At 35.1% G+C, this 18,994-nt stretch overlaps 1 protein-coding gene and 1 pseudogene across 1 annotated transcript; both read left to right on the top strand.

Annotated features, from left to right (window-relative positions):
* The first annotated feature begins 6,152 nt into the window (after positions 1–6,152).
* LOC149161959 (small ribosomal subunit protein uS19-like) lies at positions 6,153–6,915 on the top strand. Its single transcript, XM_089435603.1, is given in 2 exon segments — positions 6,153–6,227; positions 6,380–6,915. Coding segments are annotated over 2 exon segments (465 nt in total). The 3' UTR covers positions 6,770–6,915.
* A 3,180-nt stretch (positions 6,916–10,095) lies between these two features.
* The window catches only part of LOC149161958 (uncharacterized), a 113,550-nt pseudogene continuing 104,651 nt past the window's right edge, over positions 10,096–18,994 (top strand).

Genomic DNA, 18,994 nt, shown 5'->3' with positions numbered 1-18,994 from the left:
AAGTTAATGCAATCCTTCATGATATTTATATGTAAGGAGTGCAATAAAATAAGGATGTGGTCAAAGCAAATGCTTCATTATAAAGTTTGAAAATATTAGAGAGATAAGGTCTAAGCCTTTTAGAATAAATAATCACCCTTCAACCAACTAGTACGAATAATATCTTTAGAGACATGCCCCAAACTCATCAATATAGAGTACAATAAGGAATCATGAACCCATATTTCATTCTTATAGTGATCATATAATGTTTTTCAAGATGCAAAGATTGCATTTTTATTTCTTCTAAAATAAACATACATAATCAAAGTTTTAAGAAGTTTATTTATGTATAATTTATATACATATGTGTTTTAATAGAAAAAAAATCAAAGAAATCATAAAGCCAATACAACCAATTTAAATGCTTACCAATTGCATGGTTCATCTTTCTAGGCATCATACTTATTAAAAACACTAATATGCTCAGTTGTCGAAAGAAACAGGGGAAGAATTGTTTACCAAGCCTTCTTCAAATATGTTTGATTGATAACTTGAAGTTTTTTTTTTTTAAATATACACTTATCCATTGTTCAACGAAATCATGTAGCCACGTATGAACTTCTAATGAATACGACCATGAAATGTCAGTAACCTATTCGTGCAAAGTGGTTTTGTATGTTGCTTCCTCAGGGAAATTTTGTAGTATCAATAGGTTAGTTGTAATACAATTTGAAAATAAATTAATAACCATAAATTTCAACACATTAATAACTGTAAGGTCAAATGCATAATCTATACATTTTACAATACAATCACCATAATTAGGTTCATTATTATGGAAGGATGTTAAACCATTTATATCTTCATGTGCATCAGTATGAAATGATTCATAATTACATATGGGTTGTAAGCCAAAACTTGTATTGAAATCATCTCATATTTCAATATTATTGTAGAGCCTCATGAATGCTTCATCTTGACACTCTTCTTCACTCATTTTCCTTCTCCTTGACCATTTCTTTTAACTTGATAGGCATCAATTTGTGGTTTTTTGACATAGGTAAGGTAGTAATTATCCTATTTTTCATATTTCCTAAACGTTCGTTATTATTAAGTTAAATTTTGCATTGGCTACTGGATTTGTGCAATTCTGTAGCTAACATTTGTTTCTCCAGCTAACTCCATTGTTGAACAGGGTCTGAGACGTCATTTAAGGAAAGATAGATACAGGCAGAAACATGTTGATCCCCTCAATGATCTCCTCCTATTCATTTGCACTAAATCATTATAAGAAAGCCTGAATCACGTGGTGAAAGTAAACGATCAACACGTAGCTAGAGCAAGGGGGCGAGAGTCTGAGATGAAACCGCCTCATGATTTTCTTTGACGAATAGCAAGTCATGAGCGAATCGTTATCTATTTTCTTAATTTAATAGTTAAATTAGAACTATGTTAGCCGAAAGTAGGCACGAAAGCCTCAAACACTTATTAAATGGATTTTAGAAATATCTCAAGGTAGGACAAAACAAGGGACGGCGTGAATGGATTTCTGGTGATAGTAATCATTTTAAAACTCTGTGTTTTTATTTAATGTAGGCACCTTTGAAGACTTGTTGCACAGTTAATTGTTCATTGGAGCTTGTGACCGCCTGTTTGTGGAGGGCCCCTGCAAACAGTGAGGGTTTTTAACTTATAGATTTCCATGTTTGTTATTATTTACTATAGTATTTTCATACATGTTTCATTTCATAATTCTTAATTTGATTTTAGAATTGGATAACAGTAGTGATATTTATTTTGACTAGAAAATAAATAGCGAAGTTCTTCATTAGTTGTTTTTATCATCAAATATTAATCTTGGCCATTCATAGTTTTGATATTCTTATGATAACATTACAACTCTCTTTTACAGTTTATGCAGTTGATTTGACTCATTAAAATACCAGTGGTTTCCTTGTGATTTCTTTGGAATTTCATCAAAAAGAATTTCAACTTCATAGAATAATATGTTTCTCTCTATAGATTTAGGTATATAGATTCCTCTCATCTCTATGTTCAAAGAATTTTTTATTCAAAATTTTTCTTAGTTTAATTTCAAAAACAAATGTGGTTTGATTGTAGTTACTTTATTGAACTTTCAATTTTGAAGCAAGTGTGAATTAGTCTAGTTTTCATTCTGCAAGTGTGATTTCTTTATAGTTTTATTTTTCAAGAAAGGAATATTGCTTTAGATTCACAATAATTTTATTTTCACTAGATAGAAATGTTAATTTCATTTTTAAAATAGGAATACAAAACTTAAAAACACATTTCCAATAACTCAATCAATTAATAAATCCAACTTAATAAATAGCCTTCTAACATATATTGTGCACTTTCACTTCACAAGTTTACCAACTCTGGTCGATAATTTATGTAATCAATTTAAGACAATTAAATTGACAAACATTTTGGCGCCGTTGTTAGGGAGGTGTAAATAGAAGTCTTGATTTCTCTTGGATAAAAAAAAATACAACAAAAACAAAAACATGATATGCATAGGGAAAGAGACTCTAGGGGTAGATTTTTAGGTAGAGGAAAGAGCTTAATTCCAACAGCATCACTTACCCCACCATGACCTCGTAGTGCTACACCACTGACACAAACTCAAACTCCATCCATAGTAGGCAAACATAAACTCCCTGGGGTGTTAATATCCGAAATCCAAGCTAGAGATTCACCAATTTCATCAACAAAAGCCATAATAGAAGAAGAAGATCCCATATCCCCAACAAGAGGAGTAATTTTCCTATCTTCAACTGGAGAACAACTTATATCTCAAGATTTAGAAGTTCCTACTAAAGAAGAGGAGGAAGAAACCTACTTTAAACCATTGATAGAAGAACTAGAGGAACTAGAGGAAGTTGAAAACCAAATCTTAGAACCAGAACCAGAACCCTATATTAGTTTTGAAAAATCTACAATGGTTGGAGAAGGGGAAGGAGAGGTACATAATTTGAATGGTGAACAACCTAGGATTGGCGGGGGAAGAGGAGGTGGTAGAGGAGGTGGAGTAAGAGGAAGAGGAGAAGATATAAATCCATAACCCTTTGGATTTCCTATCCTCGATGAAGATACATTGTGACAATGAAAAATCTCTCACCCTCTATCCTTACAAACTTTCATGGATTAAGGAGTGAAGATCATGAGATATTTCACTTTGAATTTGAAGTCTTGCATAGATCATATGATTATTTGCATGATGCTAAAAATTTGAAACTATTCCCCGCAACCCTTAAAGATCCAGCATTCAAATGGTTTACAAGTTTAGGAATAAACTCCATAAGAACATGGGAACAAATGAAAACTACATTCTTAGAGAAATATAAGGACTACTGTATGCCCCATAATATTAAGGATGAAGTCTTTAAAATGGTATGGAAAGAAGATGAAAATCTTGAAGATTTTGTTGAAAGATTTTCTTATAATGTTAAAAGGGAAAAAATGAATAATCTAGATGAGGAAACTTTGAAAGCTCTCTTATTGAAATTCATTAGAGATGAGTGGATTGATCTTCTCAATCTAATGGGTAAGGGAGACATTTATGAGTTATCACTAGGAGATATTTTTGAGTTGTGCATACACATTTCAAGAGGCAAAGAAAGAACCAAAAAAAATTCAAGAGATCCTCTTTTATCAAGGATTAATAATCTGCAGCTAGGACAATAAGTATAGAGGAATTGGGAAATTTTCTTAATAATTTTAAAATAGATATTTTAGGGAGCCTAAGTGAACAAGTTGGCACCCTGAAAATACAAAACAAGCAAAAAGCTAAAAATGTTGCATTGTCCAATTTTTGCCCTAAGTGCATAAAGAAACATGCCTTGAGAGAATGTCCTCTTAATTTAAAGAGTGTAGAAACTTGTGTTATTTGTGCAGAAAATCATGATATAAAAGCATGTCCCTCAATACCAGGTCTTAACGTTGTCTATCAAGAAGAAGGAGTACCAAATCAGGTAGATCCACTCTGTTTTATTGCTAAAAGACCTTGGCAGAATCCATAGCCAAATATAGATCAAGGTTTTAACACTCAACCATTTTCACAATCTTCACAAAGTAATTGGACTGCCCCAATGCCTTGGAAATCTTGGCCACAACCTTGGTCACAAGGATGGAAAAATCCTTATGGAAAATACCCTCAATATCCTCAATATCCTCAATTTCCACAATTTCAACAATCATATCCTACTTTTCCTCCACAATATTATCCTCAGCTCGTTCAACAAACTCAACCTCACAATTTGAATCCACAACTTTCATTACCATTTCCTCAAAGACCAAACCAATTGTCTGTCCAACCACTCCCAAATCCGAACAATAATAAAAATTCACAACTTGTTTACAATATGGAAGGACAAAATTTTCAAACTTACATGATAACTCCACTAGATCTAAACAATGTTCAACTTAGATATGGTAGAATATTAGAGAAGAAGTCCCCATCAGTTGTTATTCAAGAAAGTGAAAAATAAAATATCTCTTAAGAAGAAAAGTCTCTTAATGAAAAAAAAAAACTCAAAAACAAGTTACTCCAACACATTCAAATAACTCAACTCCTATTATGGAACAACCTTCAATATCTATTTCAAAACCACCTTTTCCTGAGAGATTAAAAATTGATGAAGGGGTAGAAAAACAAATTTTATTGCCTGATTACGACATGTTAGATGAACTGAAGAATGTTTGCATGGCAATTCCTTTGCTTCAAGCCATTAAGGAAATACCAATTTTCGCAAAGACAATTAGGGACTTGAGCATAAAAAAACCTGAAAGAAAAAGAAAAGAAATCAAAAGAATCCAACTAGTTGGAAAATTTGCAGATATCATGATGGGTAAAACAACAATTCAGAAATATCCTCATCTAGGAAGTCCCATTGTGAAAACACACATAAATGGTGTGGAGATCCCAAATACATTTATTGATCTAGGAGCAGCCATAAATATCATGAGTAAACAAACTATGAATCAATTAAAACTTTCTAATCTTCAATATACACCTACATTGTTACAATTGGCAGATAGATCTGTAATCAAACCTGATGGTGTATTAGAAGATATATATATATATATATATATATATATATATATGTATGTATGTATCCTTATATTCCTGGGAATACCCTATCGATTTTATGATTTTAACACCCAAGAATAACTTAGGAGGACATCCATTGATTCTAGGAAGACCATGGCTAGTTGCAGTTGATGCTTTTATAAGTTGTAGATCTAGTGATATGTTCATTTCTAATGGGAGCACACACTAGTAGGAAAAAAGAAATTAGTGACTAGGTGACTAAAAAAGTTAGTCACCACAACTTTTTAAACTGAAATACTACCAAAAATGATCAATTTTAAGTGACCCAACTAAAAACAATTAACATAATGACTAATTTAGTCGCGGGTTAAAACATATGACTAGCTAATAAGTAATACAACTAAAAATGACTAATATGAATGACTAATGTAAACTAAACTATGCCTAACTTCTAATAAGGTAATTTTGAGCTACTTACAACTACTTGAAGTTTATTAATAACATTATTCCCAAAAAATAATCGGTTACCTAGGAATATTTTAGTTTATTAATAACATTATTCATAGGATTAGGTATATTTTCCACCTCCTTAATGGTTAGTTGATATTCCCCTTACGTTTAAACCTCATGTTCTCTTTCCCTCTTTATATGAACATACTTGATTAGGGAGGTCTTTTATACTCCCCTTATGTGTAAACCTCATGTTCTCTTTCCCTTTTTATATGAACATACTTGCTTAAGAAGGTCTTTAAGGATCCTAAAGACATTTTTCAAAATAATATTTTTAATAGTTTTTATTGACACTCTCAACCAAAATTATCACTCTCTAGACCTTCAAAAATATTAAATATATAACATCTACACGAAAAAACCTCCTACTCAATAGTGACAACATGAAAAATTAACAAATTGTGAAAATCTAATCTTTGGTTGTTCTATAATCTAAAATTGACCCATTAAAATTTAGTTTCATGCTACTCAATTGAAAAATTATTAAATTTAATCAATTAATTTCCTGCTACTATTGAGGTAAGGTGTTCATTGTGTGTGTTTCCAAAGTAGAGCAGAGGCATTATCTGTTGATTCAGTTGTAGACATGGCAGACATGGATGTGGATGTCCGCACAATGCAATCGAAGAATAGAACATTCAATAAGTTCTCGTATAGGGGTGTTGATGTGGATTCCCTTTCGGACATGACCTCATGAGGTAAGGTGTTCGTTGAGTGTGTTTTCCAGAGTAGAGCAGAGGCATTTTATATTGATTTAGTTGCAGCCATGGCGGACACGGATGTGGATGTCGACACAGTGCAACTGAAGAATAGAATGGTGGTGTTGATTTGGATGCCCTTTTGGATATGACCTCTGAAGAGCTCGTAAAGCTCTTTCATGCTCGTGCTTGAAGAAGGTTCCAGTGAGGTTTGAAGGGGCATCCAATGGCCTTGATCAAGAAGCTCTGTAAGTCGAAACGGGAAGCTCCTGCAGGTGAGAGACCAAAGCCAGTTATAACCCAACTCCATAACATGATAATTATTCTTGAGATTAATGGTAGAATTATTGGTGTTTACAATTGGAAGACATTCAATCAGGTCGAAATCAAGCTCGAGATGATTGGCCATTATCTAGAAGGGTTTTCTATTTCGTATAAGCTAGTTAATCATGGAAGACCTATTATTGGTGCTACATACTCCTCTAGGTTTACTCCTCTGAAGTAGACCAGCTTAGATCATCTGATATGGTGGATATGTAGTGGGGTATTCTTAACTGGTTTCGGCTTACAAGTATAGGCACAGATAATTGGTTCCATATTCACATCAGTAAATCCTTTCACAATGCTTAAATGAATTTTTGAAGAGTAATTTTGGGTGTATTGTTACATTTAATTAGCTAATGCACTATATATATTGTACAAGTTGAACTATTTGGTTATTTTGATGAAATTTCCTTCAACAACAAAACAATCTTGGTTCCATAGGTTATTTTTAGTCTTGTAAACTTTAAAATATCATTTCATTTCAGTATTCCTTCCCTACTACTCTTCTTCCTTACCAGGTTGGGAGAGGGCTCAAAGCCAATAACACTGAGTAGCTAGGGGATTTTACTGTAAATAAACTCTATTTCGTACTAGGATTCCTGGAAGACTTAGTATTACAGTCCCTTCCTAGTTTGTAGTGCCAAATGCTTCGTTGCGTCCTCTACAATATTTATACAATTATGGAGATTTAGAATGCTACCTAGGTCAAGAGCATATCATGAGGAAACAAGAAATAACCTCCCAACTAGATCCTCTGTAGCAATATGACCTTCCTCTCTTTCAATTTATTGTAGCTGGGACGATTTGACATAAAGTAGGTGCCATTGTTTGTGAGAACGTCTCTCTACTTCTGCTCCCACCTCAATAAGCTAGTTCGCTCATCTTGGGTATGAGAATCAACATGAGGAATAGCACCTTGTTAATGTGGACCACTCAGAAGTAATTCGATACTCTTTAGAGGAGAAGACTAGTGGCAACAATATTTTATCCCATGTACGCCCTGCACCCAATATCACTTAGGAGATTTTTCTTCTTTCCCACTCATCTTATTGTTGGCCTCATGGATTTTATATGAAAGTAGAATAGTTACATGTCTATATGCAATATCAAATATTGATGTATTGATTTCAGGTCTCATGTTCGATGCTCTTCCTTTGAGCATAATCTCTTACCCACTACTCTTCTTCCTTACCAGGTTGGGATAGGGTTCAATGCTCTTCCTCTATGCATAATCTCTTATATACTACTTTTCTTCCTTACCAGGTTGGGAGAGGATTCGATGATATTCCTCTGTGCATAATCTCTTACCCGCTACTCTTATTCCTTACCAAGTTGGGAGAGGGTTCAATGCTCTTCCTCTGTGCATAATCTCTTAGATCTTGCCGTAGAATTCAGGAGGAATGTGTTGATCTTGAATTGGGTTCTAGAATCCATTTTTTCATGATGTATAAGGTTTCGATACCTCAGAAGGAAAAGAATCCAAGGAGGGAAGTGTTAATAGCGGAGAGAGTGAGATTTTTCGGAACAAATCATATCGATCTAGCGAATCTAGATAGACACATCAACAAGATATGCAAGGTATCAATGAAATCACAAACCCAAAAGCCAAAGGAAGTGTAGAAAATTGACAACAACAAAAAAAAGATATCACAACTATTATCGCCCAGGGCACATGGAGTGCCCTAGCATCAAGATAGTAGATATTCACATCCATGTTCCCAATGCAAAATTTTCATCCTCATCAACATTGGTTTCTTATTTCTTTATTTGGAATTCTTGGTGAAGAAATTACTGTGTTCATGAAAGATATCATTAGAGGAAAAATCACTCCCTCAAAACACCAATCTCTAGGGCCAGAGCCAGAGATAGAGCCTCAAAGTTAGTCTCAAATTCAGAGCAACTTTAGTTGTCACAAGAATTGTAAGTTTATTGCATGTTGGTCTTTGCATTTGGAGATTTGGAAGACTAGGCCTTAGAACTAAATGGGTTATCCATGAGGTAATATACACACTATCCCAAGCACTTTCATGGATTGTATTTCAGGCAGTAAATTGGACATGAGAAGAAATTCAAAGCTACATCACATCCAAAGTCTCTATATATCTAGTGGCTTATGAATTTCATTCTCAATACAATATTCTTGATCTCTGCAATCATCGGGTTCATTTCCACAACTCTTAATCCATATAGTATTCTCCCTCTTGATGACCTTTTTTGCATTGATAATTTTCCCTACCCGTGGATTTGTTTTGGCATTAGCCCTCAAAGGGACTATAAGAATCACCATTGTTGAAGAAATTAAAAAAAAAATTACACGAACCTCTTCTAGATGGTAGCACTCTAAATCTTGGCACTGAGAAAGAATTAATAACCCCTTATGCTACAATATGTATTCTATCAAGGGCTACATGGTGATGGTTGAATCTTGTATTAAACAAAGGTTACATAAATGCTTTGCAATTGATAGATGTTCCTGATTTGGCACCTGGTGAAAGCGCTGAAAATATGTTTGATCTTTTTAAATCAAACTGGTCTAATGGCATATTGGAATAGTGACATCCTGTACACCTTACATTTCTTTGATGCTTTTGGCCAAATATTGCACTCACTGCATCCCTGGAAATTACAAAACTGTGTGTGATGTATATTGGTGTAGTTTTGATACAAAAATTTGTTGATTTTACATCTAGAGATTATAGCTTTCCTTATGAACGCTTTGTCCTTGTATTGATACTATTTTCAGCAAAATCCATTGATATTCTTTGTTCCCATCAATATAACTTTCAATGTCAGAAGTTGGGCATGCTAAAAAGGTCTACTCTGATCACAAATTTATACAAAAAGGGTTTAAGATTGCCAAGCTCCGCTAGGCAAGCGTGTTGGACAGATTGTAAATTACATGGTTGTGGATGCTCAACAACTTTTAGATACGATGTTGTGGCTTCATTACATTTGGATTATGCCTCTACAAGTTGGGGCTACTTTATCAATCTTGTTTGGGGTTTTGGGCATTTCTATGTTGTCTGGTTTTGTTTACATGGCACTGATAATGGGAAATGTAGCTTGGGGATCCAAGAGAAATAGGAGATATCAGTTCCAATTAATGAAAATGTGTGATCTTCATACAACTAATGAGTTTTTGAATTATATGAGGGTTATCAAACTTCAAGCATGGGAAGACAATTTCCAAACACGTGTAGAGCCTTTTAGGAATTTCAAATATGAATGGCTTTGCAAAACTATGTATTCTGTTTCGATGAATAAATTACACTATGGGGCATGCCTTCACTTGTTTCAGTAGTGATGTTCACTACATGGAGCATGCCTTCACTTGTTTCAGTAGTGAATTTCACCACATGCATTTTTGTAGAAGAAAAACTTATAGCAGGGAAGGCATTTACTACAACATCTATTTTCAAAATTATTCATGAACCCATTAGGAACTTTCCTCAGGCTTTCATATCTATCTCACAAGAAATGGTGTCCTTGGATAGATTTGATAGGTATATGACCAGCAAGGATCTTGATCCTGAGGCAGTCGAAAGGTTACCGCCGGGCAAAGAGATTGTTTTTGTAGTTGAAAATAATACTTTATTTTGGGATGAAGAGGAATCCAAATCCACTCTTCAGAATATCAACCTTGAGGTTCGATGTGGATCTTTGGTGGCAATTTTTGGCATAGTTGGATCCGGGAAGTCCTCTTCACTTTCATCCATTCTTTGGGAGATGCCAAATCTCTCCGGTGTGTTATAATTACTATCCCTACTATCATATTTACTTGCATCTCCATATTCCTCTTTTAGTCTTCCACTACATTAAAAATATGTATTTATAACTTGATAACATTATCAAGATAATTGTTACAAAATTTGTTATATTTTCCTAGTCAACCTCGGGCCAATAGAGAAAACAAGCCAAGCTGACTTGTTAGCAAGTCAAACTTTCTTCTTGGTCAATACAAAACTTCCATTATTGTCAGAAAAAATTAGCCTAGCTTTCCTGAGTTTTTCTTCTGTTTGAGCTGATCACTTACTCTTTGGTCTCACCCAAATTTTCACGGAGCCAAGTTTTGTAACTATAAGAACAAAAACATGGGAAGGATCCGCCTGCCAAAGAAATGTAAGATTACAATAGGTACAAACCAAGGACAAATTTATATTGAAAAGAAGAAACTTGTACCCATTAGAAGTATTGATTTTGAAGGACTCATATGACTAGCTGTTCTTAGTACGCTAAACTTAATTTATTACAAGATAACCAAATGAAAGAAATTATAGTCAAAATTAACAAAAATAATAGTTGACTTGAAAATTGTCACTTCAAAGGTATAATAGACTTGTTTATTGTTAATTAATGATTCATTGAGTCATCAAACATGATTTGTTCTCTTAGATTTCTTTCGCTCATTCACACTAAATGTGTCTATTAGATTGAACTCTAGTTCTCACCAATTTTGTCAGAAATCACTTAGATATAGGATCTATGTCTCTTTAATAGAAGCAAAATAATTTTACTAGAGATGCAAATTTTTCAATGAAAGCCCTTACTACTTGTATGGAAGTTTTAAAACCGACTTTACATTTTGTTTGAGCACAATTTCAACTATTTTTTCATCTCTTCTCAGCATTCTTTTCCTTTTCCTTCCTGTTTTTCCTCACTAAAATTTTATTTTGTTGTACCTCTTACCTTATGGTTCCTTAGTTGAATTTATTCCTTCTTGAACTCATAGTAGATGATGGTTTCTTCTCTCTTGTTTTGTGACTTTCTTTCTTTACAATTATTTTTATTCCAATTAGAGTTGTCTTCTAAGTTCACTTCAATATCTGATGGGGGTTTTCCTCAATCCTTCACTTTCTTAGGTTTGGGTGCGTAACCCATTCTCCTTTTTCCCTTCTCCTTGCATCTCAAAAACATTCTTTCCTTTAGTAGTTAGGTTACCAAGAGGGAAATAATAGGGCTATGTGCGATATTCATGGCAAGACTGACACTGAAGGGTAACCTTTTCATAATCTAAAACCAGTTTCTAGGTGAAAACATTGAATTTCAGAGGAAGACCTATATGAAGATCCATTTCCAAAAATAATAGTATAAGACATGTGACCAACTATGGGAGTCTACATTGTCAGGTACTTCCTTAGAAAATTTCCAATACTATTCAAGGCTGATTCATACCAAAATTGTGTTAACAAATTTAGGAGTCAAACTCAAAATGACATAATTTCAATTTTTTCTATGAAAGGATTGAAATTTGAAATTTGTATGCCATTGTTCCACCAGTATTGCAAACATCTCGATAACATCCTGATTTTGTCTTGAAATCATGATTTTTTGGCCTAGATGATGTTTGCCGATTTTTACTGATATTTTTATGGTGTCTTGATTTTGTCGATGTTTTCCAATTTTTACCGATATTTTCTTGATTTTTACAATTTTTTGGTTTTTCAGACCCTTGACGATTTATCCCGATGTCGTTGTTCACAACATTGGTTTCAACCAAGGTTTTCCTTCCACAATTAACATGGCCTGACTTTCAGAACAACTAGTTTATTTTCTTGTAACTCAAAAATCAGAATAGAGAAACCCCTACCATAGTATTGTATATTCATAGAGCCAAGCTTTTTAAACACCAATCCAAAATAGTACTGAAATGAATTGACCAATGCAAAATCTAGAGTTGTGGATAGCTATAAGCTTCTAAACCCGCAGATCTGATATGTGCACAAAAGACAACAATGAGAGCACACTCACATAACAAGAAAATGGAAGAGAATAATTTTCTCAACTATACGCATTGTACCAGTGTAATTTGAATCATCCATGACTCTTCTATTGAGTCTTATGGAGTATTATTTAGACCCCATACTCACTAAAAAACTCACCAACAAAATCACCACATTCTATACTCACAATAAAATTTCCATACTCATTGAGACCCTGCCATATTTTTGGGCACTGAATTTATTGTATTTTGAGGTTCATTTGTATTTTTTTAGTCTTTCCCAAGTCACTGAGTCATGTCAAGTCATTGAGTTTTTTTGAGTCCTAAGCTAGCTGAGTCTTTGTCAAGTTTGAGTGTGACAACATTGCATTGTTGTTAGGGTTCTACAACCACCTTAACTTCCATAGTTAGTGGAATAGATTGTTAATGTATTGACAACCATATTTATTAAATAAGGCTCTACACAGTAGTATAGTGTGAAATCAATAAATGTAAGTGAACTTGTTAAATAAGGTCCATTAGTTAGTGGTTGAGGTCTCATTAATGGAATTCCATTAGGTGGTTACAGTTTTCATCAATTAGAAACTATATATATAGTAGTAGAAGATATGTAATGGGTTATCAAGTGAATATTGTAGTATTTGGAGATCCTCATGTTGGAGATTTCCCCCTAGAAAAGGCAAGTGAACATTCCAACCACCTCCACCATGTTTTTTCCCTTAGTGCCTTCCCCATAATTTATAGATCTCTAAGACATAGCCCACTGAATTTTTTTTGGCTTGCAAAGCATATCCCATTCGACAAGGGCCCATTTACTTTTCCAACTCGGATCCGCACCAATGGAAGTTCCTTTGGATTTTATGAATGGTGTTCATTATGGTTTTAGGAGAAACTAGAGCAGAGAAGAGATATAAGGGCATGACTTGGAGGACTGATTTGACTAGAATAAGACGACTTGCCAGGTTGAGGGACCAGAAAGTCCAATTGGAGAGATTTCTCTACAACTAGTTGAGGAGATCCTCCCAGGTTGATTTTGTTAGGACCTTGTATGTGAGAGGTACTCCTCGGGTATTTCAAGGGAAGAGAGAAATTATGAAAATCTAGGATTCTAATAATGTTTCTTTGGATAGGGATCAGGGTGTTGAATATATATATTTTCTTTTAATTTCTGAAGGTTGATCGAAGTTCTTGAAGCCTCAACGAAGAGGTTTAGAATGTGTCTATAGGTTTCGACTTCTGCTAAAGTTGGGATACTCATGAGAATGGTTTCATCAACAGATTTCTGAAGAGTGGAAGATGAGGAGTTGGCATGGATCTTTAGACATGTTAGTTGATGATTGGTTAGGGAAGCTTGTATAGATCTTTCAAGACCCTCTGCCATGAGAATGAAGAGGAAACAAGATAGAGGGTCTCCCTGTCGGATTCCTCTGGTAGGCACAAAGGGCTATGTAGGGGCTCCATTAAGGAGGATGGAGAGAAAGGCACTCGAGAGAAGGGACATTATCCAATCAATATAGTCCTTTTGGAAACCAAAGGCCCTGAGAACTTCATGCATGTAGTTCTAGCTTATATTATCAAAATCCTTCAACATATTGAGTTGCATTAACATCCCCACATTATTTAGAGTTTGGAGTGAGTGGATAGTCTCATAAGATAGAATGATACTGCTCATAATCTGTCTCCCTTCCACATATCTTGATTGGTTGGGAGAGACCAAAAGAGGAAACAATGCTTTGATTCTATTGGCTAGAACCTTAGAAATGATCTTGTATATTACATAGCAGAGAGCTATGGGTCAAAATTGATTTGGGGTGTCATCCCCCTCTTCCTTGGGGATTAAAGTTAGGAAAGTTGCATTAAAGGCTCCCAACACTGTCTTGTTTTTCCTTGATTCTTCCACTATTGAATGAACTTCCTCTTTTATTGTGGATCAACAAGCCTTAAAGAAGTCGATTGTGAAGCCATTTGGACCAGGGGATTTTCCCGATGGCATTGCCATTACAACTTGCTCAACTTCTTGCATGGTGACCTCTTTGAGTAGCATGGAGTTATGATCTAGATTCAAAATGGTGGGAATGTTGTTGGTGATTTCCTTGATGGCTCGAGATCTATCTATATTGGGGTCCTCTAGGATTCATCCATAAAAGGTGTTCAATTCCTTGGAAATATCCTCTTGACTACTTGCCATTCCTCCATATGTTTTTTTTAGGATAAGAATCCTATTGGTTTTCCTATGCTGGATCACGGACCAGTGGAAGAACTTGGTATTTCACTCCCCACATTTAGCCATTACACTCTAGATTTTTGTTGCCACAACTTCTCTTCTTGTTTGGCCCTTTCTTCCCATCTCCTTTGTTGATCTTTTTCCTCTTGCTTCGTTTGATCAGTGATGCATTGTTTATGATTTTTTGTTGAAGTTCCTCCATCCTCTTCTCCATATATTTTTTGTCCACGAGTATGTTACCAAAGATCTCTTTGTTCCACTATTTAATTTTATTCTTAACGTGCTTTAGTTTATGTTGAAATTGATACATTTGGGAGCCTCTCTAAGGAGAGGTGTTCTTCCACCATTTCTTAAAGTTGTTCTGGAAGCAGGATGGTCTAACCAAAAAGCTTCAAACCTAAAGGGTCTATTCCTGGGGGCTTATGAGAGGTGGATTTTCATGGCTATAGGCTGGTGGCCTTATCCCATGTGGGGAAGAATTATTCCATCAATCTCCAGAGATCTGAGTAAGATGGATTTCGAGATGAGGAATCTATCCAACCGTGAGGCTATTTTTATGTCCCCTCCCATCTGTTGTTCCAAATGTGGACTCCATTAGTGGTCTCAACTTGGAGTTGGGACCTATTAGTTTGATGAAGTGAGATTTTTTTTTTTTTAAGATTTTTCATTCATTTCCAATTCACTGTTCATATGGTAGTATGCTGGAGGGGGAGGTAGATGAGCTGAAAGTATTCTTTCATTCCCAAAGGTAGGAAAAGAATAGTGCTTATTAAAATACCATTTCCTGCAATTGGTTGAGTTATTTCAATGAAAGGTTTCAAATTCCCTAGTTTTTCTTTTTCCCACTCTTATAAGCAAGAGCTAGGTTGCATCTCATTTTACTTTGGGCATACCTTGTTAAGTGTCAAAACTGATTATTTGTTTATGTTTTAGAGGGTCTTCCTGGAGGGGAATCTAGACCTCCTTGGAATCAAAATGATTGTTTCATTGCTTCATTCCATCTTTGATTAAATTTTTGCATTAAAAAATGGTAAGTTGGGCCTTTTTGCTACTTATTTTTCAATGTGGGTTTATCAGTTGTGTTAGCTATATTCTAATTTTTGCCATTTTTTTGTGATATTGTTGCTTATTGGTTAAAAATATTCAATTTTGGAACAAGAACAAGTCAATGGAGGTCAGTTGCATGGGTGTTAGTGAATTCTTCCTTTGTTGTAGCTCTTTCTCTAGCCTGTTGATTCTCCTCAGTTATATATTTATCTGTTGGTTTCTTTATGATGTCTGCGTGGTAGAAACTAAGTATTGGATGGACCAAGGCATTTTCCTAAATGTTTCTAATATAAAGTAGAGGGTCATGGATGAATTCTGTGGATATGAAATTTTAAGAAATTTAACAACAAAATACACAAGAATACAATAGACCTGATAAGCTCTATTAAAATGAAAGTTCCAACTAATAGCTTTGATGGAAGAATGTACAGATTTTAACAAGGGAAATTAGTTGCACAATGAATGAAAACATGGTTTTTAAACAAGGAAACCAATAGTTGTGCAATGGACGAAAAATTAGTTTTTAACAAGGGTAGAAATTCGTTTTCAAAAGTTAGAGCTTATCAAGATCAAGGGTTTCTAAATATAGGTGTGCATTGACCTCTTGTTGTTGAATCAGAAATGTTTTGGTTAGTAAATCAAGTTATCACAGTTTTTTTTCCTCTCCATTCTATGTCATTGTAAGTGCTAGATGAGTCAAAACTTCCATGCTAGTTGTTTTCCAACTCAATTAGTATGAATTTCCATTTTTTCAATTTATAGTTGCTATAAGGCACAAGCGTCGAGATGTCTCTGACCACTGTTTCTTTGGATTTTACCCAACTGGAAAAGAAAGTCTTAAATTCTTTCCTAATTTTTCTGGTGCTTATTTTTCAAACGTTTTATCATTTTGACTTGTTAAGTTGTTAATCAAATGATGTTATCATTGCCTTCTGTATTTGCAGTTACATCATATGGGCAAGAAATCATAGCCCTGAACCTATTGAGGGAGAATAAAGACAAATTTTACCTTGTGATAAGTGATGTCTACAGGATGGATTCAAGCTGTTGGAAATTGTGGGTCTAGAAATGGACCTTTCTGTTATCAATAAGTGCAACAGTTCATTTGGCAGACCTAGAAGTTTGATTGCTTCTAGTTTTGTGTTACTTCTTTTGTCTATTAATTCCCTTAAAAGGTTTATGTCAGCTAAAATATGGCATGTACTGATGGGATGATCCAAGAAAAATTATTTTTGGTAGAACAAGGACTAGAAGTAGTGAAGAAAGTTAGAGGATTCACACTAACTTGCAATGTAGAAAACTACTACCTAAGTATAACAATCGAAACTTATCTTTTTGAATTTTGGAACCCTAAGCCCTAGATAAGTTATGTGCTACATGTTCCATGGTGTTCCTTATTTAATTTCCACTTAATTTTAATTGGAAGCCTACATAAGTGGTCCTCTCCCCAGTCAAATGGGTAGATATTACAAAAAAATTGAGTGTATATTCTTTAAGCCATAAAGACTTCCTGATATGGAGGAATTAATCAAAGAACCACCACCCATAAATTACAATATAATTTTCTTGACTGTGGCTATGATTACTATGAACATGGCACTGAAATTGTACATTGATTTATGGATTCTCATAGTGTGTTGTTCTACTAAAATTTTGTATTTTGTATGATACAGTGATGTCAGCAAATGGAAAAAAAAGTGTTGTGATGAAGGGGATAACTCATGGGGCTTGTGATTACTTGATGAAGCCTGTCAAACTTGAAGAAATAAAGAATATATGGCAGCATGTTGTGAGAAAAAGGAGGACAGAGAGAAAGGATCATGACAAATTGGACCATGGAGATGAAAAAGACAAGTGTAATCATGGACAAGAGGATGGAGAACATGGGTCTAGTGCCAATGATGGAACAAATTGTAGTTGGAAGCTTAACAGGAAGAGACAAGAACAAAATGATGATGAGGATGAAAATGCAGATGAACATGATATGGAAGACCCTTCAACATAAAAATAGCCAAGAGTTGTTTGGTCAGTGGAGTTGCATCAACAATTTGTAAATGTTGTTAATACATTGGGAATAGACAGTAAGAAACCTTCCTATTCAAAATTTTAACTTTGAAAATTTATCTTTTTAATGTATGACCATTGACATAACGAGTTGCTTGTTACCGTAATGTATTTCTTTTGTACTCATGTTGGCTTGTGGGGGCCTGACCCAAGTTCAAAGTTATTTAGCCAAACAAATCCCTACACTACTAGCCCTTTCGACATTAGCCCACGGAGCGTGGATCGAAGTCTCACCTGAAGTAGTATGGGGGGATGCTGGAACCAAGTTTCTGCACCTTGAGATGGTTGTGATGTTGGTTTATCCCTTCTATTCCTTCCTTCACGCAGGTCACTTAGCTCTAGCGCTCGTCAGACTAGCCCTTTATTCCACCCTTCAATACCTCCGCGAAAGGGTACAATTGACCTTCGTGCAACCCTAACCTGCGACTCAGGTACTTTTGCACTGCTATGGTAATGTACTATGCAGATTCCCAATCTAGTTTAAGTGTCTTACTTATCTTATTAGACAATCATAGTTAGCACCACGTAAACAGATGTTCTTACTTGCGTTCACTTAACCAACGTAATTACATATATTCACGCATCATATAAGCATTATAAATGAAATTCATACATAACATGTCAAGATGCAGTAACCGGAAACAAAGACACAAAATTGTAGAATACTTCTCTTTATTGATATTTTCAAGTAATTACAGACTCTATCCACCCTGCGCACACAGCTGCAAGGGTTTGCGCACTCAGCTGTAGAGCCTCTACCTACGCTATGACTCGAGACTTAGACTTTATACTTCAGAGCTATGACTATCTTCTTCATGACCTTGATGACTCTAAAACTACTTAGAGCTTAGCTCTTTTTATAGAATCCCATGGTCTGCAGACCATGGGTAGATATTTTATACAATCCCATGGTCCATGGACCATGGGTAGATCTTTTATAGAAGACTTTACTTTACAAAACTAAGGGCATACAACCCTTTATGACTTATGACACCTTCCTGCTCCACAACCACAAAATGTGGAGTCTTTACAACTTTATTACAAATTTTGACCAAAACATGGGCTTTTAGCCCCAAAATTGTCCTTGGGGGATCCCGTTCCCAACAAGCCCCCAACAAAAACATTGTGGCTCACCCTCGAGTCACTCGGAAGGCGCGAATATCTATGCGCGAAGTCCCTCTAGCTCGACTCAGATGATCGCAACCTCAGTCGTGCACTGTGTGGCCGCCTGCTTCGCGTCTTCCACCGTCTGCTCAGTCACTGCTCTTGCACTGTCAGCCTAGAGCTTTTGCTGAGTCACTTGCAAAGTTGCAAGCTTTCCTTCAATAGATCCTGTCACTACGTAAGCCTCA

Source organism: Pinus tabuliformis, chromosome 5_2, assembly GCF_031772625.1.
Source record: "Pinus tabuliformis cultivar Carrire ecotype Pingquan chromosome 5_2, CPIR1, whole genome shotgun sequence".
NCBI lineage: Eukaryota > Viridiplantae > Streptophyta > Pinopsida > Pinales > Pinaceae > Pinus > Pinus tabuliformis.
This window is presented reverse-complemented; position numbering and strand designations above follow the sequence as displayed.